Source organism: Portunus trituberculatus, chromosome 21 (assembly GCF_017591435.1).
Source record: "Portunus trituberculatus isolate SZX2019 chromosome 21, ASM1759143v1, whole genome shotgun sequence".
Taxonomy (NCBI): domain Eukaryota; kingdom Metazoa; phylum Arthropoda; class Malacostraca; order Decapoda; family Portunidae; genus Portunus; species Portunus trituberculatus.
The window spans coordinates 2,184,512-2,209,838 of record NC_059275.1 but is presented as its reverse complement, the minus strand read 5'-3'; the positions used below and the strand labels follow the sequence as shown (position 1 = coordinate 2,209,838).

Genomic DNA, 25,327 nt, shown 5'->3' with positions numbered 1-25,327 from the left:
TCTCTCTCTCTCTCTCTCTCTCTCTCTCTCTCTCTCTCTCTCTCTCTCTCTCTCTCTCTCTCTCTTCTGTAACTCCTCTCCTTCTACTGTTTCCTTTTCAATCTCTTTATTTCCTTCATTCTTATATCTCTCTTATGTCTCCTTTTTTATTCCATTACTTTTTTCTCTCTCTCTTTTCCATTCTTTCCCTTTTTTTCTTTACCTTCTTTCTTGTTTATTTGTTTTGTCTATTTTACCCTTTTTTTCAATTTGTCCTCTTTACTTGCTCATTAATTGTTGCTTCTGGTCTTTTCTTCTTCCCTTCCTTCCTTCCTTCCTTCCTTCCTTCCTTCCTTCCTTCCTTCCTTCCTTCCTTCCTTCCTTCCTTTGCTTTCTCCTTTATTTCCTTCCACGACTGACTTCCCATTCTCCATTTAGCTCTCCGAGGCTTCATAGCACGCGGTATAGTCAGTCTCTCTCTCTCTCTCTCTCTCTCTCTCTCTCTCTCTCTCTCTCTCTCTCTCTCTCTCTCTCTCTCTCTCTCTCTCCTTGCTTGCTGGTTTCCTTCCCTGGTGGCGAGAACACGAGTCATGCCTGTCCACACACACACACACACACACACACACACACACACACACACACACACACACACACACACACACACACACACACACACACACACACGACCCTGACCTACTTGTGACCTTGAGATACACGACACTCTTCCACACACACACACACACACACACACACACACACACACACACACACACACACACTCGCTTCTTCACACCACGGCCTGCCATCTCCCTTCCCGCTCCCCCCTTCCCCCTCCCCTCCTGCCGCAGTGCCGTCTAGGGACACTCAAGGCACTCCGGAGTAATTGGTCCCCCGCAGGCAGTCTCGCCCCACGGCCCTTGTAAGACTGGGACTGTTGTGCGTCACGGTTTGAAGGGGAATGAGAAGTGTGGCTATTCTTTTTTTTTTTTTTTTTTTTTCTATCTTATGACTTTTCTGACAAATACTCGACTTGCCATTACTTTTATTTTTTAACTTTTTCCTAGCAAATTCCGATAACGGTTTTTTTTTTTTTTCTCCTAATGACGATGTTTTGGAGAATTGACATTTTCTCTTCTTATTTTCCTTCTTAATACACGAATATATATACGTAATGCTATTCCTGTACGTTAATAGTTTGCTTTTTTGGTTGTCTGGTCTACATACACACACACACACACACACACACACACACACACACACAGGTCACTCGGTTTGTTAGACTGAGTTGGCGCATCATGTGGTGGTGGTGGTGGTGGTGGTGGACAGAAGAGAGAGCTTGAGGGAATGCATGTTGTGTGTGTCATGGGCTTGGTGTGCATGAGGGGCCACTCGGAGCCTTGCGGTGCCTTGCCTTCCCTACACTGTGCCGAGGTGAGCCAAGGCAGGTGTTCTCCCTATCACGGCCCTGCCTTGGTGTTGAGTGAGTCGTAAGGCACTATTGGGTCTCCTGAAAGTGCAGTTGGTTGTTTTAAGGTTACTTGTATCTGCCTTGCATGTTTAGTGTTAGTGATGCATTACGTACTAGTGCACACTGTACTCTTCCGTGTCGTGATGTGAGAGTAGAGAATGCAGTGAATGAAGAGATGAATGACGGAACGTAAGTAGTCCAATAAAGTTAAGATATGAATTAATATACTAAATGAGAGCTGAGTCAAAGTAACTAAAGACATAATCAGGTGTAAATTTTTCATGATAAAGTGTAAATGCAGATTAATAATGAATGAAGAAATGAATGACAGTATATAAGAAATTAACAGAAGACAATTAAAGTGGTATGAGCATATAGATAACACTAAAGGATAACTCTGTACAAGGTAAATAGCAATAGTTAACGAAAAGATTTACTACATAGATGATGATGAATAACAGAGGACTAGAAGGTCACTCAAGATATACTGAGCTAGTTAATTAAATAGAAGACAGATTAGAAGACAAATAAACAACACATGAAGAAGGCAATAGGAAACAGGCAAACGTCAAAACAGAAAAAAGAAGAGAGAAAGGGAATAGAACACTAGCGAATATGTAGTAAATAAATAGACACGAACAACAACAACACAAGAAAACAGGAAGCCAGTTAACTCCAAAAAAATGAGACACAAAAGTAACAAACAAAACTTGACAAGACACTCGCAACAACAACAACAACAACAACAACAACAACAAAAACAGGTACTACATCCTAGCTCACTCCACGCGGCTCAACAACGCAACACAAACTTGAAGGTGACATCAAACGCAGGTGTGGAGACTTCACTACTACACCACCCTAGGCCCCCCTTCACCCTCACCCTCCTTCCCTCAAACCTCTCGCCCCGCCCCTCCAGCATACCTTGCCGCCCGCAGGTATCTTCAACTCCACGCCGGGCGAAATGTCAGCCAGGTATGAGATCGACGTGACCCCGGCTGGCTTCACCTTCCTCGTGTGGTCTGTCATCTACGTGTGGCTCCTGCTGGCTCATCTCTATGGTACGTCCTCACCTTCAGACACTTGTACATTCACCTGCTTTGGTTTGTCTATGGGGAGAAATAGTAGGTGAATTGTTATAGTTTTTTTTCTTATGTGAATGAAGATGAATGTGTGAAGTGACAGGTATGAAACACACTTTGAGGCAAGGTTGAAAGGAATGAAGTACTGCCTTGCCTCAGTTTGTGTTTACACACCGTTGCTTTCATTTCTAGCTGTGTTTTTTTTTTCAGGTGAGTTTTGAATTAAGTTTAGTCATTCTTTTGCTCTCATTTTTCACTGACTCATCTCTAGGGTACGTCCTCGCCTTCAGACACTTCCACATTCACCTGCTTTGGCTTTTCTATGGGAGTAAAGATAGTAGGTGAATTATTAGCTTTATTTTTTTGGGGGATGGGGCTTACATAAATGAAGATGAATGTGTAAAGTGACTGGTAGGAAAACTCTATTTGAGGCAAGGTAGGAATGAAATACTCTCCTTACCTATATTTTGACACAATTTTCTTTCATTTCTAGTTGTGTTTTATGTCTTTCATGTGAGTTTTAATTAAGTTTGATCATTCCTTTACTCTTATTTCCACTTTTATTGTCCTATTTCGTTAACCTTAAGTCTTTGTAGTTACTGAAAAGACAAACAAGGGATAATACAATTGTGGTTAGAAGTTATGTGAAACTCTTTTTTTTCTGTTTTATTCTTTTTTTGTCAGTTTTTAGTCTTATAATGAAGAAGAAGTACAAAAATAGAGGCAATGATGTAGTCGTGGCGATTAGAAAAAGGGAAAAAAATAAAGATAGATGTTCTGATATCCACTTAAGAATCATGGAAAAAAAAAGTAAAAAGGACAAAATTAAGAGGCAGTGATGTAGTCGTGGCGATTAGAAAAAGGGTAAAAATAAAGATAAATGTCCTAATAGCCACTTAAGGATCATGAAAAAAAAAGAAAAGGACAATATTAAGAGGCAATGAAACAGTCGTGGCGATTAGAAAAAGAATTAAAAAAAGAAGAGTACAAAATTAGAGGCAATAATACAGTCACAGCGATAAGAAAAAAATTGTCAATGTCCAAAAAAAATGTACCAAATAAAAAGAAAAAATTGAAAAACTGGCGATAACCCAAGTAACCTCCTGTCCTCAATTCCTATGCCAGCCTTGTCTCCTGATCCGCCGAGAGTCACTTCACTAAAACACGTCACTAAAGCACCAAAGACTTGCAGGAAACACGACACAGTGACAGTGAGGCCCATACTCTGAAACACCAGCTTCGCACTTTCATAATTTCTAAAGGGCTCTAGCTGAAGTGACACTGTTTTCTTTTAGGGTATTTCTGTAATTCTAGTGACATATTGACTAGTTTTCTGCATTACCAACAGGAAAAATACTCTTTGCAACTCGCTAAAAGGGCTCTAGTTGAAGTGACAGTTTTCTTTTAGGGTGTTTCTGTAATTCTAGTGACATGTTGACTAGTTTTCTGCATTGTCAACAGGAAAAATACTCCTTACAACTCGGCTGATCGTCTCCGTAGTCTTTGAAAATGGTCGCGGTGAGAGAGAAGCGTTTCATGTATATGGCGCTGAATATGGCGTGTTTACTCTCTCTACTTTTGACCTTGGCTTTAATATTCAGTCCTCTTTATGCTAGAATTTCTTGACGTATACTCCTTATCGATCACTACCATCCTGTTCTTTCCTATTATCTAATCACCTTTATGGGACGCGTGGGGGTAGCTATTGTTGGTGTCCCCTTCCTTCCCTCTCCCTCCAACTCCCACTCCTTCCCTGTCCCACGCACTCCTGTCTCCTCTTCTCTCCCTCTCTCCCTTGACTAAGCTTTATTTATATTCCTTCGTATATTCTTAAACATTTTCTCACTAAACTTTGAATATTTTGTTGCTTTTTTTCTCGTATTCTTCTTTATGTTTAGTTCTATGCCAAGATTTCGAGTCATCGCGCTGTTTTGCCTCCTCATCGCCTTGTCTATTATTCAAACTCATTTATTGACCTTTCAAGTAACGTAGTGGAGAATGATGTGGTGTATTCTGCGGTGTTTTATTCTCTGTTTTGATTGGTTGCGCCTTGGTGATCATGCTCACTTGTCTTAGATCACGCACGTGCGTCAGATTGTATTTCTGTTTCTTCCTCTTCATTTATGACTTTCTCTTTTTCTTTCATCTGTCTGTCTATACGTTTCTCCATTTGACTGTTTGCTTCTCTCTCTCTCTCTCTCTCTCTCTCTCTCTCTCTCTCTCTCTCTCTCTCTCTCTCTCTCTCTCTCTCTCTCTCTCTCTCTCTCTCTCTCTCTCTCTCTCTCTCTCTCTCTCTCTCTCTCTCTCTCTCTCTCTCTCTCTCTCTCTCTCTCTCTCTCTCTCTCTCTCTCTCTCTCTCTCTCTCTCTCTCTCTCTCTCTCTCTCTCTCTCTCTCTCTCTCTCTCTCTCTCTCTCTCTCTCTCTCTCTCTCTCTCTCTCTCTCTCTCTCTCTCTCTCTCTCTCTCTCTCTCTCTCTCTCTCTCTCTCTCTCTCTCTCTCTCTCTCTCTCTCTCAACTACCCACCACCCACAAAACTTCAGTATCTATAATGGAAATCTTCATTCAACTTTAAACTCTAACCAAATTAATCTCTTCAAGTAGGTAAAAGAGCAAGGCCACTCACTCACTCTTCTCACCTCACACACATGATTGCATTCCTCTCCTCTCGTGCAGCTCTGATCCTCCTGTGTCGCCGTAACGCAGTCGGCCCTGTCTATGTGAGTCCTGGAGTTCTCACCACTGGTTTCCTCGTTACCTACACCCTCAATCTACTGGCTAACATTGCCTGGCTCTTCCTGTGGGACAACGAGCTCATCATCTACGCGTCGGCTGTCCTGTGGTTCATCTGCCTCACCAACTGGATCGCTCTCGGCATCCTGCATGGAAAGTAAGTAAAATGTTAGACTAGCGGTATTGAAAGCTGTCTGTATTTCATTTTATCACAATTTTGTTCTTGTTTCTCTCCCTTTTTTATTTATACCATGTGGGCTTTTCACGGGAATTTATGGGCTAAAGGGGACACTTTTTTGAGGCACTTCCTATCTCAAAGCCCACCCGCTAGGAAACCATTGCCTCGAGTGAGGAAGCCCAACCTACACTCGGGCAGTGGACAGGATTCGAACCCGTGCGTTTGGAGACCCCTCGGACCCCAAAGCACGCATGGTTCCACTGTACCACTTTCACTGTACCACGGCGGCTCTCTCACCACGGCAGTTTACCAAGGACACAAAGATGACTAGCTGAGTTTTCAAAATAGTTCCTCCCTTTAATAAACCAGAAATCTTGCCAATTCATTACCAGAACCACAAAAATCCCCTTAAAAACAAGAGTATCTTCAACTAGAGCCTTTGAAAAGCAGTGATGGTGAGAGAGAGAGCTAAGCGTTTCAGAATTCGGCCTCTGGTGACGAGATGTGGAGTATGGATGTGTTATGTGGTGATGAGTGGAGAGAGAGAGAGAGAGGAAGGGATATGTGGGTGTGTGGGTGAATAAGGAGGAAAGTGGCTAGAGGTGGTCACTGGTCACCCATCCAAACACTTAAAATAGAACCCACCACCGTTGTTAACATCACTGATCACACGAGAAGCTGTGGGTTGAGTATGTACGGTCGCTGACAGTGTGTGTGTGTGTGTGTGTGTGTGTGTGTGTGTGTGTGTGTGTGTGTGTTTTGATCAATTTATTGCGCACAACGGCGGCAGGCCAATACAAAATACAGAAGACAAACCGAACAAAACAACAGGAAACTATATAAACAAACAATAACATAAGTGAACGTAAACCAGCACAGAATAGGGAACAAAACAAGACAATGGACATCTGAACAAAACAGAAACACACACACACACACACACACACACACACACACACACACACACACACACACACACGCCCGGTAGCTCAGTGGTTAGAGCACTGGCTTCACAAGCCAGAGGACCGGGGTTCGATTCCCCGGCCGGGTGGAGATATTTGGGTGTGTCTCCTTTCACGTGTAGCCCCTGTTCACCTAGCAGTGAGTAGGTACGGGATGTAAATCGAGGAGTTGTGACCTTGTTGTCCCGGTGTGTGGTGTGTGCCTGATCCGAAGATCGGAAATAATGAGCTCTGAGCTCGTTCCGTAGGGTAACGTCTGGCTGTCTCGTCAGAGACTGCAGCAGATCAAACAGTGAAACACACACACACACACACACACACAACAATCAATTTATAAGCTGAAAGAGCATCATACAAATAAAAAAGCATGTGTGTGTGTGTGTGTGTGTGTGTGTGTGTGTGTGGGACAGATGAAGTGAATGTCGAGTGAAGCGTAGATCAAGTTGTGGAATGTGGAATAGATTGATTTAAGGACTTGATTCTTGACTTGGTTTTGAAAGTGGATAGGGAAGAATACGTTTGGTTAAGGATTAAGTTATGGTGGAGTTAAAATGGTTATCAGGATTCAATAGGGATGATAGAAATGACATCTAGACTGGGACACACACACTGGTTAAAAAGATGAGAAGAGAGGCTGAGACTGGATCAATTTGGGTTAGAAGGTTATGGAAGATGGAAAGAAAAAAAAAATTAAATGCAGATGCGGTGGAGGAAGAATGAAGGGATGGGATGGAGGGTAAGAAAATGATACATTTCGAAAAATAAAAACAATAAAAAAAAAGTGAGGATCTGCTGCACACACTTTTTTTTTTTTTTTTTCAGTGCTCGAAACATGAAACGGGAACTTGTACTCACAAAAGCCGCCATAACATTCCAGCGATCGCAATATTCCTGTGTGTGTGTGTGTGTGTGTGTGTGTGTGTGTGTGTGTGTGTGTGTGTGTGTGTGTGTGTGTGTGTGTGTATGTATGTGTCCCTCGTGGCCGTCACCGCCGTACGTACATGCACAAGGGCGGCGCTGTGTTCCCGCAACGTTCATGTGCACATAATTGCTTTAAATTACTGTAATGACGGAGAGCTGAGCAAGAGGAGAGGAGAGGAGAGTAAGAAACGGTCCCGCCGCAGCTACACGAAGCACTGCACGGAACACGGAACACGGAACACGAAGGACCAAGAACGATAAACACGAAACACGAATAGAACGAATAAAACAAAGTGAACAGGGAAATATTTCGCCAATTCACAGCCAAGAAGCGTTGTATGAAGATTGTTCCGCCTTTGTTCTTGAAATTGAAGGACTTGTAGGGAATTGTATGGTTGCAGGGGCGTGACTAGCCCGACCTTCACTATCCACAACCCATTACCACCTGCCAGTACCTCCTGCTCTTCCTCCTCCTCCTCCTCCAGCAGTACTTACCTGGCGTCCCCCCACCCCAACTCCCCCTCCCTGACCCTCCTACCAGCGCAACCGACACCTGAGCTTCCGGAAACGCCTCCTTCATTACGTTATACACCGGAATGAATGAATGATATGCAGTCTTTTTCTTTCTTTTTATTTTTTATCTCTTATAGTATTAGTTTAGCGTGCGGTATTGAACGTTGTGTGTATTTCATTGTATCACTGTTTTGTCTCTCTCTCTCTCTCTCTCTCTCTCTCTCTCTCTCTCTCTCTCTCTCTCTCTCTCTCTCTCTCTCTCTCTCTCTCTCTCTCTCTCTCTCGTGTTCAGTTCATCAGTCAAAACGCAGTAAAACAACGTTTACCTTTTACATTTATCTATTTATTTTTTTCATTTAGTTCATCAGTCATAACGAACAACATAACGCTGGAATTCGCTTCCCTGTAACTTTTTTAGACATTTCAATTTGCAGTAGACGGACAAACAGACAGACAGACAGACAGACAGACAGACACATATGAGAGGGTAGTGAACGAAATGTTGCATAGGGTCCGTCATTGTATCGTTGTATTTCAGTCCCTAACGTGAGGAAACTAACGCAAAAACTTGACAGCATATCACTGTAAGGCACCGAGTCATTCATTCCTCCCTTCTTCCCCCTTAGCGTCACGCCCTCCGCACCACCACCACCACCACCACCACCACCACCACCACCATAGCCTCGCACAGACAGGAGAACAGAGCCTCAGTGTGTGTGTGTGTGTGTGTGTGTGTGTGTGTGTGTGTGTGTGTGTGTGTGTGTGTGTGTGTGTGTGTGTGAAGGGTCAGACTTGCTGGCCTTTGCTTCAACTCTGTGCTCTGTTCTTTTAATTCCTTCAAGAGTGTGATTTATGAGTGGCCTTTTAAAATCTCCGCATTCAGTTTAGTTTATCTCAAAAAAGTGCGTCTTCCGAGAGAGAGAGAGAGAGAGAGAGAGAGAGAGAGAGAGAGAGAGACAGGGACTAAAACCATAACATAAATATATCAGCAATTTTTTTCAAGATCACGACCTGATATCTTGATCACCAACCTGACAGGAAACTCTTTGATCAAGTCACAGAAGTAGGATGAAATAGAGATCACTGCTCTTGAAGGGTCGAGGCGCCTCACATCACTGCCCTGCGTCCCCCTTACCATTCACCCCCTCACCCCAACCCTCACCTCCCAGCATCTCACACTGGCCGGGGCTCCTCACTTTCCCAGCCTCTCAACCTCTTGGAGCGTAACGTTTTCTCCACATCACGGTTGTCTCTATACCTTCAGGGTCAGCGTGGCCCGTATTGACAGACGCTCCGCTCTCTCGCCACTATTTTCTAAAGCCATAGAGATGATTAGCAGGATTCCCAAGAGTGTTTCGCCGGTTAATAATGTAGAAATTTCGTTAATCTGTGACTAGAAACCTAAAAATAGCCTTAAAAATTCCGTGTCACTTCAACAACTCAAGCCTTTTGAAAATAATGGAGCCGCGAGTAAAGTGTTTCTGAATATGGTCTACACACACCTTGCTTTCTCTCTCTCTCTCTCTCTCTCTCTCTCTCTCTCTCTCTCTCTCTCTCTCTCTCTCTCTCTCTCTCTCTCTCTCTCTCTCTCTCTCTCGCTACCTCGTCCCTTACCTTCTGTTGTTTTAATCATTAGCACGGTGTCAACGTCCTCTACCCTCCACTGTCACTGTCTCCGCGTTACTAGGATTCACTGGGCCGACAAATGTCACTCCGCCAGCCGGGTACTCTCACTACTACATTCCCTGGTAACCTTTGTATAGCGTCCTCCGCGTCCCCTCACCTGGATCACGTAGAGGCGCGCACCTGGCCCGTGTAATCAGAGGTAATGTGCCTGCCGTGGCCTGCGCTCGTGACTCATCCTGCTGGTGCTGCTGCTACTGTATGTGATTTCCTTTCTCTCTCTCTCTCTCTCTCTCTCTCTCTCTCTCTCTCTCTCTCTCTCTCTCTCTCTCTCTCTCTCTCTCTCTCTCTCGTTCTGTTCTTATTTTGTTCGTTTTTTCTCACGTTGCTAATGTTGTATAGCGAGACGAGACGGTACCTGGCACTAGCATTATTTAAGTTCAGAAGCATGTATTCTCTCTCTCTCTCTCTCTCTCTCTCTCTCTCTCTCTCTCTCTCTCTCTCTCTCTCTCTCTCTCTCTCTCTCTCTCTCTCTCTCTCTCTCTCTCTCTCTCTCTCTCTCTCTTTATTCATTATTGTTATTTTTTAATATGAAAAGTGCAGCGGGGAAATAGTCTCGAATTGAGCAAAACTTCAAAAAGGAATGTATTGATGATGGATGCAGGACGAGCCAACATGCATTACGTTTCACTTCATTATTTTTACCATTATTATTATTATTATTATTAGTTTTTCATTATTGTTTTCCCTCGCGTTGTTAGTTTTGCCAGACATGTGAAGGGAGATTTGTGGTGGATGGCAGATCGAAGCACCAATTAGTATATATATATGTGCTTCTTTCTTTATTTCTTTTCATTTTACTCTTATCATCATATTCATTCATTTGCTTCCTGGTTTCAGTTTTGTGAGACGTGAAGCGTGGTTTATGATAGATAGCAGGACGAAGCACCAATTAATATGTATCTGTGCTTCTTTCTTTCTTTATTTTCCTTTTAGTATTATCATCATATTTATTCATTTACTTCCTGGTTTCAATTTTGTGAGACGTGAAGCGTGGTTCATGGCAGATAGGAGGAAGAAGCACCAATTAATATATATCTATGCTTCTTTCCTTTTTTCATATATATTTTTAACTTTTTTCTCTGAGATTTGAAGCGAGAAAACAAAGGTGTGCTAAAGTGAACTTCATAAAGAAAAGAAGTAAGTTATGATGGATGGCAGGCGAGACAATGACATCACGCACGCGGGTTAAAGAAGAGCCATTTTCATTTTCCTTTTTCCATCTTTTTCTTTTCTTTTCTTTATTTATTTAGTTATCTTTTCATATGATGGTCGGAGCGGGGGACGGTGACATGCTTAACCCCTTCAGTACCATGACGCGTTTCCATATTAATTCTGCTTACTATTTGGTGATTCTATACAGCTTCAGAAACTTATGTGGGGGGATTAGAATAGTGAAGACTGTGGCCATTAATCTTGTGCCCTCCATAGACCCTTGCTAATGTCAATAAAATGGTCTAATGGTACACAAAACTCAAGGTAAAAATGTGTCCCAGTACTGAAGGGATTAACAAAAACTTGAAAACAAAAGGTGTAGACACGCTAAACTGGACACACAGAGGTACATGGTCCTTCGTAACCAACAACACCAAACAACAATGACAACAACGCTTCACCGAGCAGGGAGGAAATTAATAAAAGATGACACGCACGTAATGGCGCAGATTTAGCAACACACACATACGCGCACGTTACAGCTCATGCAAGAAAAAAGGCGAATAAATAAACTATGAGATATTGACAACGTGTGTGTGTGTGTGTGTGTGTGTGTGTGTGTGTGTGTGTGTGTGTGTGTGTGTGTGTGTGTGTGTGTTGCTTCTCATTGCGTTTACGTGCGCATATGTTCATGTCTGAATGCTACGCTGAGTGTGTGTGTGTGTGTGTGTGTGTGTGTGTGTGTGTGTGTGTGTGTGTGTGTGTGTGTGTGTGTGTGTGTGTGTGTGTGTGTAAGATGCGGTGGTTGTGTGTATCAGTGCGTGTCTGTGTGTGCATGCGTGCGTATGTGTGTGTACTGTGCATATATGTAAGTGTGATGCCGTGTGTGTGTGTGTGTGTGTGTGAAGAAACCTTTGCACTGGTCTTATTATATAGGAGTGATGATGATGATGATGATGATGGTGGTGATGGTAGTGGTGGCTATGATGATGATGATGATGATGATGATGATGATGATGACGATTGTGTATATGCGTATGAGCGTGATTTTTTGATAGTGAGGGAGTTTATTAATTAGATATATTCCCTTTGTATTTCCGTGGGTGTGTCATTAAGCTAACTAACTGACTTACTGAGTATCTAACTTTATAATTAGTTAATCTAAATCTCCTACTAATTGACTGCCTATCTGTGTATCTATCTATCTATCTATTTATCTATCTATCTTAACAACTAACCAACCAAATATGCATCTACTACTCTATCCAACCATCCAAATATCTAACCAAATTATCTATCCATCTGTCTAGCCGATCAACTATTTATCTATCTATTTAGTTGCTACCCATGTACCTACCCTCGTTCCTACCTTCCTACCTATCCACTATCTAACCAATCAACTTATAACCTAACCTTCCTACCCACCTACCCTCACTCACCCTACTTACCTATCTGTCTATCTACCTATCTAGCCAATCAACTATTTATCTACCTTGTTACCCATCTACCTACCCTCACTCTCTGCCTATCTATCTACCTTTAAACCTGTCTATCTACCCATCTAAGCTATCCAACTCTTTACCTAACGTCACTCCCTTCCCTGCCCTGTCTCTCTATCGAGCTTTCCACTCCATCAGCCCGCTCACTCACAGTCTGTCCCTCCCGCAGTGTGCACAGCCATGGCCCGTGGATGTGCCGCCACGCCAAGGTGGATTTGTGGATGTACCGCATTCTGTGGCACAACGGCATGGCCACCTACACCACCTGGACCACCATTGCTGCCCTGCTCAACCTCGGCATCGCCCTCAGGTACTGCGCCCGGATAGATATATAGATAGATAGATAGAGAGACAGATAAGTAAGTATATTTTTAAAAGTGTTTTGTTAATGATGGTACAATACAAGATACAAGTTAGACTCTCTCTCTCTCTCTCTCTCTCTCTCTCTCTCTCTCTCTCTCTCTCTCTCTCTCTCTCTCTCTCTCTCTCTCTCTCTCTCTCTCTCTCTCTCGTCCGTTACTCTTGCTTCTCTGTTTCTCTGTTCTCTCCCTTCCTCACTCCATTCTGCTCCTTCTCTCTCTCTCTCTCTCTCTCTCTCTCTCTCTCTCTCTCTCTCTCTCTCTCTCTCTCTCTCTCTCTCTCTCTCTCTCTCTCGCTTGTATGATAACTGCTCCTCTTCCCCTCCTCCCTCTCCCTCTCCCCTCCTGTTATCCATTACTATTACTCTCCCTCTCCCTCTCTCTCCCTCCATCTCTCCCTCCTCCCTTACTCCTACTCCTCTCCCTTACTCTTCCTCCTTCACACACTGCAGTCTCTCCCTTTCCTTCTCTCTTTCTCCCCAGCCATTCCTTATCCATTCCTCCCTTCCTCTCCCTCCTTTCCTCTCTTCTTCCCTCTCTCTCTCTTTTCTTTTCATTTTTTATTTGTTGTAATTGGCATTCATTAGATTTTATTACTGGTGTTTTGTGTAGTTAGTGTCATGTTACGGTGTCAAGATGTTGTGGATGGATACAGTAGTAGTAGTAGTAGTAGTAGTAGTAGCAGCAGCAGCAGTGGTGGTGGCTGGTGGTAGCAGTAGAATGAGGAATAAGAGGAGGAACATTAATGGTTTTAGTAGTAGTAGTAGTAGTAGTAGTAGTAGTAGTAGTAATGCTATCTTCTTAATCTTACTACCTATTTTAATTCTCAGTACTTGTCGTAATGAGATAATGTTACCGTGCTAATGACCAACACACACACACACACACACACACACGCACAGGGACTTGCTACATCGTCACGTGACTCACCGCCCGTCTCGTTGATTTAGTGTTAGTGTGAGTGAGTGAATAAGTGAGTGAGCGAGTGAGTCATCCCTTGTGTCACTTCTAAGGGGGGTGGACAGATAGTTTCCTCATTACATATTTAATTAGTAAGTTGGTGGTCCAGTCAGTTTATTAGTAAGGTAATTAGTTCAGCTCTAGTACTGATAAACACGGAAAAAATTATCTTATCATTCTCCTAATATCTCCTTTATCCTCTCGTCCTTTTGTCCTAGCCGCCTCCATGGTACTTATCCTTTTGTCCTCCCTATTGTCATTGCCTTGTCCTTCCGCCAACTGCGTAACCATTATCCTCCTTTTTCTTCATCCTTTCATCCTTCCCCTCACCAGGTATTCATTCCCTTGTCATCACCAGGTTAGCGTATCCGTTCTTTCGTCATTTCTTTGTCATCACCAAGTCAGTTTTTCCTTCTTTTCCTCATTTCATATTCATTTTCTTGCATTCATCCTTTCGTCCTCCCGTTCACCAGGCGCGCATTCCTTTTCTTAACTTATCCCTCCTTTCCTCATTTCTTCGTTATCACCAAGTCAATGTATTTCTCTTCTCTTCATTTCTTTGTCTTTTATTCATCTCATTCCCTTTGTTAATTTATCTTTTCTTTTCGCACTTCTTCGTCATCAACGTATTCCTCTTCTCCTCATTCCTTATTCATTTTCTTGTATTCATCTTTACGTTGTCCCGTTCACCAGGTAACCATTCCTTGTCATCATCAAGTATACGAATAAACTGCAGGATCTTTCTCCTTCTACATATACATACCACGTCTTTATAGTCCTCTCTTAGTGCTCAGAAAGAATCAAGAAAAAATAACGGAAAGAAGTTGCATGGAAAAAATATCATGGAAAAAAAAATAACATTAGTAATTTTATCTTGGTTAGGTTAGGTGTAAACTGACAGATGCTTCCTCCTATACTAGACACATATCACCTTTTTATATTCCTTTTTTTAATCAAGTGCATGAAACCCTCACAGTGCTCGGAAAGACAATATCAGGGAAAAAGTAACGATAGAATTGCATTTAGGTTAGATTAGGTTAAGTTTGCTTCGAAATAGAAACAAAAGCACTTTATTTATTTTGTTTTAGCAGTAGTAATTGTATTCAGGTTAGGTTAGGTCAAGTTAGGTTAGATCAGGTTAGGTTAGGTCAAGTTAGGTTAGGTCAAGTTAGGTTAGGTTAGGTTAGGTTAGGTTAGGCATTCAGTTTATTTTTACTATTTTCCAGTAACTTTCTTAGTCGTTCATATTTTTTTGTTACTTTTTTCCTTTACTTTTTATCCTGTTCCTCTCCTATAATCGAAACTCACGCCTTCCCAGTCACCAGGTACAGTAATACTCATACTCTCTCAACAGCTACGAGGCGGGACTGGACATGCAGATCGTGGTGTACGTGGTCCTGGGATCGCTCTCCGGCATCATGGTTCTCTGGTTCCTGCTGGAGAACACTGTGTTGGATCGTTTCGTGCGCTACACCATCACCCCTTACGCTGGTTCGTATCCCGCTGTCTTTGAGATGGGATGAGGTGATGTGTGGTGTGGTGGTGACTATCAGGCAGATGGGGATGGTGGTGTATGTGTGGGTTGGTGGGTCTGTAAGTGGGTTCTCTATCTGTCTGTCTGTATGTCTATCTGTCTGTGTGTCCGTCTGTCTATCGGTGTGGCTATCTATCTGTCTGTCTGTCTATCTGTGGGTCTGTGTGTATCTCTCTCTCTCTCTCTCTCTCTCTCTCTCTCTCTCTCTCTCTCTCTCTCTCTCTCTCTCTCTCTTGCGTAGGAAAAACATACTGATGATTGTTATTAGTGTTATTGTTATGTTGTTGATGATGATGATGATGTGGTGGTGATGATGATGATGGCTTGTTGATGATGATGATGGCGATGATGGTGGTGATACTCCTACACATCACTACTACTATCGTCTTTATTGCCACTATCATCACTGTCGCCTGCAGCACCATCACTATCACCATTATCATTATTACCACCACCACCACCACCACCACCACCTTGCTTTGTTGTAAGTCCTCACTAGAGAGAGAGAGGGGGGGGGAGGGCGAGGGGTGTGTGTTACGCAATATTTTCCTCAACATCAGATAAAGAAAGGAAAAAAATATATCTTCACAAAAGACACTGAAAAAAATTCATAATTGAGAAAAGTAACAACTATGAAAAATAAAGAAAAAAAAAAAGTTTCACCTGCGGATCAATTCATGGAAACAAAAAAAAACTAAACTAAACAAATAAAAACAAAAAACGATGAGTAAATAAAAAAAAAAAAGAAAATTACCCTCCCCTCTCCCCCCCCAAACCTCCACTATAATCATACGCCTCACGATCACCATCCCCCTTCTCTCCAGCCTCCCCACCACCACACGCTGCCCATAATACACCCCCCAACAGCTCCCCACTCTCCTCCAGTCCCTGCTCCCTTTCCTTACACTCCTGTCTTTTATCCTTTTCTTCATATCTTTCTTCTCATCTCTTTTTTTAGTAGAGAACATCGTTGCTCTCTCTCTCTCTCTCTCTCTCTCTCTCTCTCTCTCTCTCTCTCTCTCTCTCTCTGTGTGTGTGTGTGTGTGTGTGTGTGTGTGTGTGTGTGTGTGTGTGTGTCGCTTATGTCGTGTTACGGGGACGGGCGCCGCGTGAGGTGACGTCACACTTTCACAATCAGAGGCTTGATCAGTCCAACGAACAGCCACGCGCCGCCTCTCACGCGCCTCACACACGAGATGCGAAGACAGGCATCTATTTCTGAACGCTATGTCTTATCAGCGTTATTATCGAAGGCTACAGATGTGATTAGGTGAGTATTAAGGTTTCTCTTCGTCAAGTGATCACCGAAAGCACGATAATACTTGAAAATCACCGTAATTTCAACTATCGCTCAGTAGGATTGTTGTGAAGGACTACGAAGATGATTGTCGAGCTTTCAGTTTTTTCTTCGTCTATTCGTTAAGACTGTAATACTTGAAAATCTCAGGAACGTTCACTGGAGCACGTATACTTAGCCACAATCTCTCACCACTATTATCAAAGACTATTGAGATTATTAGCCAAGTTAGCAGATTTTTTTTCTTAATTGTCACCAGAATTATGATGACGCTCTTGAAGACTCCAGTAATTTCCTACACGCTATCTCTCATCAGGTATATTTTAAAAGGCTACAGAAAATGTTCATCAAGTTTGCAGGATTTTTTTTTCTTCTTTTCTCTTCTCTCCCATCACTGTCATAGAAGCTTTGTTAAATCATCACTAGAATCACGAATACTCTTGAAAAATCACTACTGTGTTCCATACTTGCTTCCATATTAAGGTATTAAGTTTTGTATTCATTTAATCACGTCAAGAATCGTGTGTGTGTGTGTGTGTGTGTGTGTGTGTGTGTGGCCATGGAGACGAGCGGACACCAGAGACAGTAACAATTTTCAGAGTGACTGGTCCTTATTCTTCCATTTTCACGCACAAATAAATTCACTCATTGCTTCACCCCACTCTTCACTGTGTTCCCCGTATCCATTTTCTTTCTTTCCATGATGTGAAGTGGAGCAGATTAGCATGGCGGAGAGGTATGGTAGCGATTCAAACTGCCTGCTCGGTCCATCACGGTTCTATCTCTTCGTGCATACAGATTATTCGCTTTCCCTCCCTCCCACCCACTCTCCCAACCTCCTACTCGCTTTAATCCTGTCGTTTCCAGCTTCATTCCCTCCATTATCTGAATTGGAGTAAGTTTTCACCCCAGAGACGCGTATCAATAATTCAAACTGAGAGGTCCATCAGTTGTTTCCTTTGTTACACGCGCATTGCTTTGCTTTTTCTCTCTCTCTTCTTTCCATCCCACTTTTTCTAATGCTGCCGTCTCATCTTCACTTCCACCCATGATAGAGAGCAAAGTTCCACCCTGGAGACGCTGCAGGAGGAATTACGGAGCGTTACAGAGCGTGGCATGAGCGGGAGGAAGTGGTGATAGTGTTAGCATCAGCGATAAACCTCCTACGACATTCCTCAATCCATTCTTTCTTCTTTTATAATCGCTTACAGCCACCTATATACTCCCCTTTCCTCCATCCTTCTCTCGCCTCGCCACCTTTCAGAACCGTCAGAATTTCCTACATATTGCACTCCCCTTTCCTCACTCCCTAGTCCCCACCTCACTCCATCCCTCCGTCACTCATCCTCTCCTCTCCCAGAACCGCCGTAACCGTTCATGTTCTGGCTACGTGGACAAACACACGCTGGCTTTCCTCTCCCAGCGCTTTGCATTAAACTCGCTCTAGTTAGTCTGGCCAATCAGGAACGGTGGATTTTAAAACGAGCTTAGATTGCAGTATTTTTTTTTTCTTTTCTTTCCTTCTCTCCATCCATTCGCCTCAACATTACCGAGAGTGCAATTCAGTGGCCGGTGTATTGCTGCGATTTGAGACGTTCTTTTCTGACTGACGTGAAGCGTGACCTCATTTGGGGCGGAGGCTTTGAAGGAGAATCTGCAAATACGAGTAGTCGAGTACAACATTTATTATAAGACACGGCGGTTACTGTAACATTCCTTCGTTGAGTAAGGGACGAGATATGCAATAAGAAGTACACGTGAACAACCTTTTTTTTCTTTTCTTTTCTTTTTTTTTTTTTTTCTTTTTAGCTTCATTCGTGGGGGCTTTCAAGAGGGTTTGAATACACGAATACAACATTGCAAATACGAGTAGGACATTTTATTATCAAGTGCAAAGGCGGTAGCAGCGTTCGTTGGGTAAGACTCGGGTTATGTAAGAGTAAGCATGCGCCTTTCCAACAGTCACTTTATGGTGTTATCTTGCGCAACACAGTACCGAGGGTGTTAGTTTCCAGTGTTTATGGGTGAGATAAGCGAGTCTGTTGCGTGATAAGGACGGTGAATATAGGGAGTTACGTCATTTCCATCTGTGATTAATTGTTGCCTCACTGGAATCAGTCAGCGGTGCGTGGACTTGATGTCTCTCCCTCTCATGCATTTAAGTTTAAAAAGCAGAGGTATTATTGTTAGTTAGTATCATGTAGCTGCTATTATCCATTGAATTCATAGATTTTTTTTTTTTTTTTGCATGTACGGTAAAAAAATGAATAAATAAAATGCGATAGTAATAATAATAGTAATAGTAATAATAATGATAAAGAAAAAATGTGTTGTATGTTAGTATAAAAGTCCCAATATCATTCTGAGCTCATGAATTTTTGTCCTCTTCACTGCATCTATAAACCTTCCTCTTTCTCTCCAGCATTGTTCTCTCACACACTCTTGGCATCGTAGCTCTTCCTATACTGTACCTGCGTTGAGCCTCTCGTGTGTTCGTTCCTGATCGCAGTCCCTTAGCTTAAGGCCATATTCTGCAACACTTCTACGCCTCGTATCTGTTACATTCAAAAGGCCCTAATTGAATTTATATAAGTTTTTAATGGTATCTTTTATGGTTCTAGCGATAGTTCAAGAAGATTTCAACGTCATTAACCGGAGAAATACTCTGAAGAACTCGGCTAATCATCTCTGTGGCATTTGAAAATAGAAGTTGTGAGAGAGCAAAGCGTCTCTACATAACTAAGCCTCTAAATGTTCACTTCTCTCTGCCTTCAGTTGTGGTGCTGGCCATGGCGGGGATCTACGTGAAGCAGTACGCTTCAGCCACCATGGAGACCGGCTACTTCATCGTGGTGCTGCTGGGCGTGTCGGTGTTCTGCCTTGTGGCTCGCCTCGGCCTGGTCATCGTGCGGGGCGTCAAGAGTCCCCTGTACGTGAACAACAAAGTGGGAGACGACCCCGTGCTGAGCTTCGCCGCCTGATACTGGGGCTACGTGGACACCTCCTCCCCGTCCTCGGCCTCCTCGCACCTCCTCGCCACCTACACCAGCCTGTGAAGAGAGAGAGAGAGAGAGAGAGAGAGAGAGTTTTATTGTTTTAGTTGTACGGTTCACATATACAACTTCATGTAATCTTCCACCTTCCTTGGTTTTTATGGTCATATTCTAATGAGAATGTTTATACTACGTATATACAAAATCCTTTATGTCTATTCCGGGGGAAGATTTCAAAGAACTTGTTTTACTGATAGAAATATGCAGCGTACCGTGCTCTCCTGCAGCCGCGCAACACACCTGCGCAGGATGCAGTGTGTGTGTGTGTGTGTGTGTGTGTATATGTGAGTGTGTTTGCAGGCAACCATGGAGACGTGTAGTCACTAGAGGCAAGCTGTAGGAAACTCCTCGCGCCCCTTCGCCAGTATCCAGTCAGGTGAACTGTCTATATCATGTCAGTAGTTCAGGAGAAGTGTTTAGTCCATCAGTCTGTGTATTAGTGTTGTGTAAATAAGAGTAGTCGGTAAGGCAGGCCCACCACTAACCGGCGAGTCCGCCACTGCCATCACCACCTGACGGATACAAACACGGCGAGGCGGCGGCACTAGGGCTATCCTAACATAAAGTCAGCGCATGATGACAGTAACAGAGGAAGACCCATGAGGTGTTAAGAAATAAGTATCAGGGGGTTGAAGGAAGGGATCGAGAAGGTTAAATGCATAAGTGGAATGAATCCCTCCCGCATGAAACATAACGAAGCTCCAGATCGCCTGCTGAGATCACGAGTGAAAGAGAAGTGCTGGGTGAGGGCGGAGAAGGGCGAGGGTGGTGAGGTGCTCACACGATGCACGAGTATTGGTGGAATCTGGGCTATTGAAAGAAGCAATGGGGAACCAGAATGGGTTGAGGACGTGTGACAATTACTTGTGTAACAGAAAAGAAAAAAGCGAAGAAGCGAGGCATTCTTTTTTTTTTCAAGAAAATTGTCGAATGTTTTACACTACACTATCATGTGGTGCACGTACTCATATTTCAAATCCCTGTACAGTTTTTTTTTTTTTTTGTAAACACATATAAGATTAGATCAATAAAATTATTCCCCCCCATAAAATGTTCTCCCCTCCCCACCGCCTCTACACCAGCCACGCTGTGACACCTGGTGGGCCGTGTCGTGCCCTGCGCTGTGACTCACGTGACTCGCATATTCATTAGTGTCATGGCTGGCAGCTGCAGGTCGCAGTGGTCCTTACGGTGCCTCTTATTGTTTAGACTATATTATTTTTATTATTCATATTATTATCTTCAATTATTCCAAAGCAGTGTAACGATGGAGCGTGTGGCAGACTGAGGCTAAGGAAGATACGTGGAGCGGTGTGATAACCAATCTGAATTTTGTTATTACAGTCTTGTGAAATTAATGGGGACATTTAGTAACAGCTGTGAAAATTGAATAGACTGATAGACATTTTTGGCAAGCGAGACGCTGAACCGCCGCGCCACACTGACTGTGGTGCTAATGAATTGTTCTTCACAGGAAAAGCTCAATGAAAGTTTTTTTTTTTTCAAGAATATGATGCACCGTGTGTGTGTGTGTGTGTGTGTCCTCGCCTGCGACCAGAGGGCGTGCCGAGGGCGTGGTGGCGTCACGGTTGTTACTGTGCATGGGTGAGCGCGCCATCACCCTCACCACCTTCTCCCGAAGAAAGACAATGCCAGAATTTGATTTTCATTGTACATATTATTATCTTTTTTTTTATATAAATATATATATATATAGAATAAGGAATAGAAAAAAATATGAGCCCTGTTATACAAATTAATTACATAATGGATACGATATTTGAAAGAAAATTCCCACAAAGGTCAATAAAACATACTCTTGTGATGAGTTCAAAATTTTGCTGCTCCTCTGAACGCCTTTTAATTGAACACGACCCAGACACAGTGAAAGACAACACACACGAGGAAGTAGCCAAGCCTTATATATACTCTTGGACAGTGTACATATGGTCACTTGCGTAGCTTAAGTATACGGTAGATCTAATGAAGGTCAGAGAGAGAGAGAGAGAGAGTGGGCAAGGCTGCGGCCAACATCAGCCCGCCGCCAGCGCCTAGTAAGTCTGTGGCTATGAGGGAAGCGGAGTGTCGTTATTTGGTTTCGTGAAGAAGCGATTGTCTGCAGTAGAAAGAGAGAAAAATACTTCTATTTATATATATATATATATATATATATATATATATATATATATATATATATATATATATATATATATATATATATATATATATATATATATATATATATATATATATATATATATATATATATATATATATATATATATATATATATATATATATATATATATATATATATATATATATATATATATATATATATATATATATATATATATATATATATATATATATATATATATATATATATATATATATATATATATATATATATATATATATATATATATATATATACGTGAATTTGTAACTTTTTTTTTAAGAGATTTTATTGATTTCTATGCCTCAAATAGCAAATCACAGCCATGTACTGTACAGTCATGGTCAGAAAGCAAGTAACCGACATTCATTCACGTTGTGTTTAGCCAATTCCTGTGATCTGCTGACACAAAAACTTGACTTCTGGTGGATTCTTAGATCAGAGGAAGAAAGAAAAGCAAAAAGGTTAAGCCTATTTTTTGCAGCACTGGTGACATTTAGGAACTTCCCTGAGAGATTTTTTTTTTTCTCAAAATAAAACCAAATTTTAAACAATGGTGAGTCTCAGAAAATTATTCTTACTATATGGTAATCAAAACTTGGCAAGGAACGGCCATGTAAAAAAGTCTGCAAAAAATCATAGATGACAACTGAAATGAGTGCAGACTTGTGACAGCGACTTAAGAAGTGTGATGACGAGACGTAGAAATGAAGTGATGGTTTGTAGAGTCGCGTGTTTCCATCCTCCCCGATCGCTCAGCATCAAGGATTCGTTGTGAAGGCCAAGTCTGTTTCGACATGGAGCCTCTGACAGCCTGACGACAATGTTTATTTATAACGTTCAGATTTATCGCATTGGTTTACTTGTGTATTATGTATTTCGTCAAGCTTCTCGTTATATTTTTTGTATTATTATTATTATTATTATTATTATTATTATTATTATTATTATTATTATTATTATTTTCATTATTATTATCATCATTGTCGTTATGGAGAGTTTAAAGGAACATAGCTTTTTGAGGACCAGCATTATTTTGGTGCATTGTGCTAATACAACATACTACTGCTGAAGTATTGTAATGCTGCACTACAATAATGCATTAGACTTTGATGGGTCACCGATAGCTTTAAGACCGTCACGTGATAACCAGGAATGGAGGACGCGAGTTATTTTTGTACATACATACATTAACTGTAGTGTACACGTGCAAGAGGTCAGGGCTCGGGGGGAGGGGATGAGAGAGGGAGGGTTTAATTGCAGAGGAACGTTCGAGAGATAAATTTATTAGAGAGGAACATTCAGAGAAGAATAATCGAGAGTAACAACCAATTAGAGACGGACAACCTTGTATAAAGAGAAGCCGAAGGGAGAGAAATAGTAAAGCAACGTCCAAATTAATTATCTCTATATTTTTTACCAATAACCAACATAGCAATATTGAGTAAGTGAAGAAAGCATTGTCTACTTAAAAACCTTACATGAAAAGAAACCAACAGGACAAACATGAAAGTAACATACAATTTGATTTCATATAGATTTTTTTTTTTTTCACTAGTAATCAAAAAACGAAGGAAGGCGAAGAAATCATTGTGTCTGCTTTCCTGTATCTTTCAAGAGTCTACCCAGGTGAAATAGTCCTGAGATCCGTAATTCATCAGTACCATACAAAAGAACTTATCTCTTCATCGGGAACGTGGCGGTCTCTATTCTCTCCCTATCAGCCTTATTGTACACCGCGATCACGAATACTTTCCCGCCGCCGAGATAAGCTATCAGTGAGTCAGCCATTCAGTTCATCCTCTCCCCGCCAGTCCTCTAGTGCATGATAGCTAAGCCGCTGTGACGCATATGAAGCCGTGTGTATGAATGGACACTTTCCAGACGTCGACAAGATTTTGTACTACATCACCCTGGCACGGAGACCAAACAAGCTCCCTTTTTTGTCTTTGTTTTCATGGAGCTGGACACAAGCAAGCAAGCGAGAGTGTGCTATTTTTATACACTTCATAATGTATGTAATAGTTATGAAAAAAATGTTATAATGTATTAACTGTTCATAGAATTATCATGATCTTTGCAGTTCGATTTTTTCAACATGATTTGGATCTCAATCTGGCTTTTTACTTGAATTTGGCTTGCCTTTTTTTTTTTTTATATAAATAATCATTGATTCGCATGATAGTTCCCAGGAAACACTTGAAAATTTATTAAAGGAGATAGATAGATTTATACATATTTATATTTTCAAAGCAAATATTGTGGTTTTTCGGTTTGTATATATGTGATGGAAGGCCGAGCAACACCAGGCCTGAGGTAGGATTAAGGCTGTGCAGGTGAGGCAGGAAGGTGATCCGAAGTGGACTCACTTGTAGGTATTTGTTCCTAGCCTTGGCCTGCAGCCTCTTCTCCCAGCCACAAATACAATGTGTGCAAATAAATTTTCAAGGGAAATTATCATTGTCAGTTTTCCGTTCTTATATCAAATACATAAATAAATGGAAATTAACTGCAAGAAATGGTGTGTGCTTCTTTTCCTCGCATCTTAATTTTGATCTCAACAATATGTACCGAACCTGATTGACATAACAGACCATCGCAGCTCCGAGGAATACCGTCTGGTAGTGGTAGGCAGGACTCGGTAACTTAAGAACTCACAGTTCCGAGTCCAAAGGCTGGCGGATTCGCGGGACCGGTCTGGGGTGACGTAGAATATTTTCATTTGGCAGCTGCCCCCCACCACCACCACCACCATCACCACCACCATCACCATCAGTGACCAGCAGACGTCCATTTCATCACCAGACACGAGACCTGGGGTGGGGGGAGAGGGAGAGAAAATGGTGTGCTCTGATAAGATATTTTTATTTTTCCTCTTTATTCTTTCCTGTCCTCTCACTCTCACTCACTCACTCACACCTCACTCTGAAAGCCACCACCACCACCACCATCAGTTCATTCCTCCACCACGGACACAAACAGACAGACTTCCTCCCTTCTATTCTTTCCTGTCCTCTCTCACTCACCCTCATTCCTCACCACCACTCACTCACCTGCCTGTAACACTGTGTATGAATATTGTTTGTGTTTTAATTAAGGCGTGTACACACTTGTTGCATTTCCACGTATCGGATCACCGTTGCGTAGCAGTGTTGACAGGATAGTGCTTCACCGTTGCGTGTCAAAATATGACACAAAGTTACGCAACGGGTTCGATCCGCCATTTTCGGTATTTTGGCGTCATCTCAAAGGAATGATACACAACTCACCAACCTTCGTGTGTGTGTGTGTGTGTGTGTGTGTGTGTGTGTGTGTGTGTGTGTGTGTGTGTGTGTGTGAGCGTGGGATCGTCGCGTTGCATGTTCAGTGTTGTGGACGGGCATGAATATTTTTTGCAATTTTGACCCCAATTGCAGACAAACTCAAAATCAGTTGTGTGTATCCTTGTCACGTTTTGATACAGTTCCGTCACATGCTGGAATTTCAAGTCAGTCAACACAGTATTGTTTCATTACACATACATAGAGTGTAGACACCCACCAACTCCGTCATTCATTTTTCCTTTTATTGATTTGATGTTCATGAATAAAACTAAACGTGGCCACAGACAACTGCACATTTGCAGGAAGAAACTGAATGACACTGTTGCATCACTCAACAATGATACACCACGCAAATAGGAAACAGTGGGTACAATACCCTGTTGCATCGTATTGTATTATAAGTGTGATACGCAACGATGAAACGATGCGTGGAAATTCAGTAAGTGTGTACA

At 42.2% G+C, this 25,327-nt stretch overlaps 1 protein-coding gene across 3 annotated transcripts in view; it reads left to right on the top strand.

The window, feature by feature from the left end:
* LOC123506983 overlaps positions 1–21,519 on the top strand; it is a 75,644-nt gene extending 54,125 nt beyond the window's left edge. For 2 of the 3 annotated variants that reach the window (XM_045259456.1, XM_045259455.1), the window contains 5 exons: positions 2,386–2,508; positions 5,203–5,416; positions 12,340–12,480; positions 14,844–14,980; positions 19,096–21,201. In XM_045259456.1, coding sequence (XP_045115391.1) covers positions 2,386–2,508; positions 5,203–5,416; positions 12,340–12,480; positions 14,844–14,980; positions 19,096–19,301 — 821 coding nt within the window. In that variant the 3' untranslated portion in view covers positions 19,302–21,201. Of the gene's footprint in view, positions 1–2,385; positions 2,509–5,202; positions 5,417–12,339; positions 12,481–14,843; positions 14,981–19,095; positions 21,202–21,369 lie in introns of those variants that run through there. The other variant, XR_006675559.1, reaches the window with a different exon arrangement.
* The last annotated feature ends 3,808 nt before the right edge of the window (positions 21,520–25,327 follow it).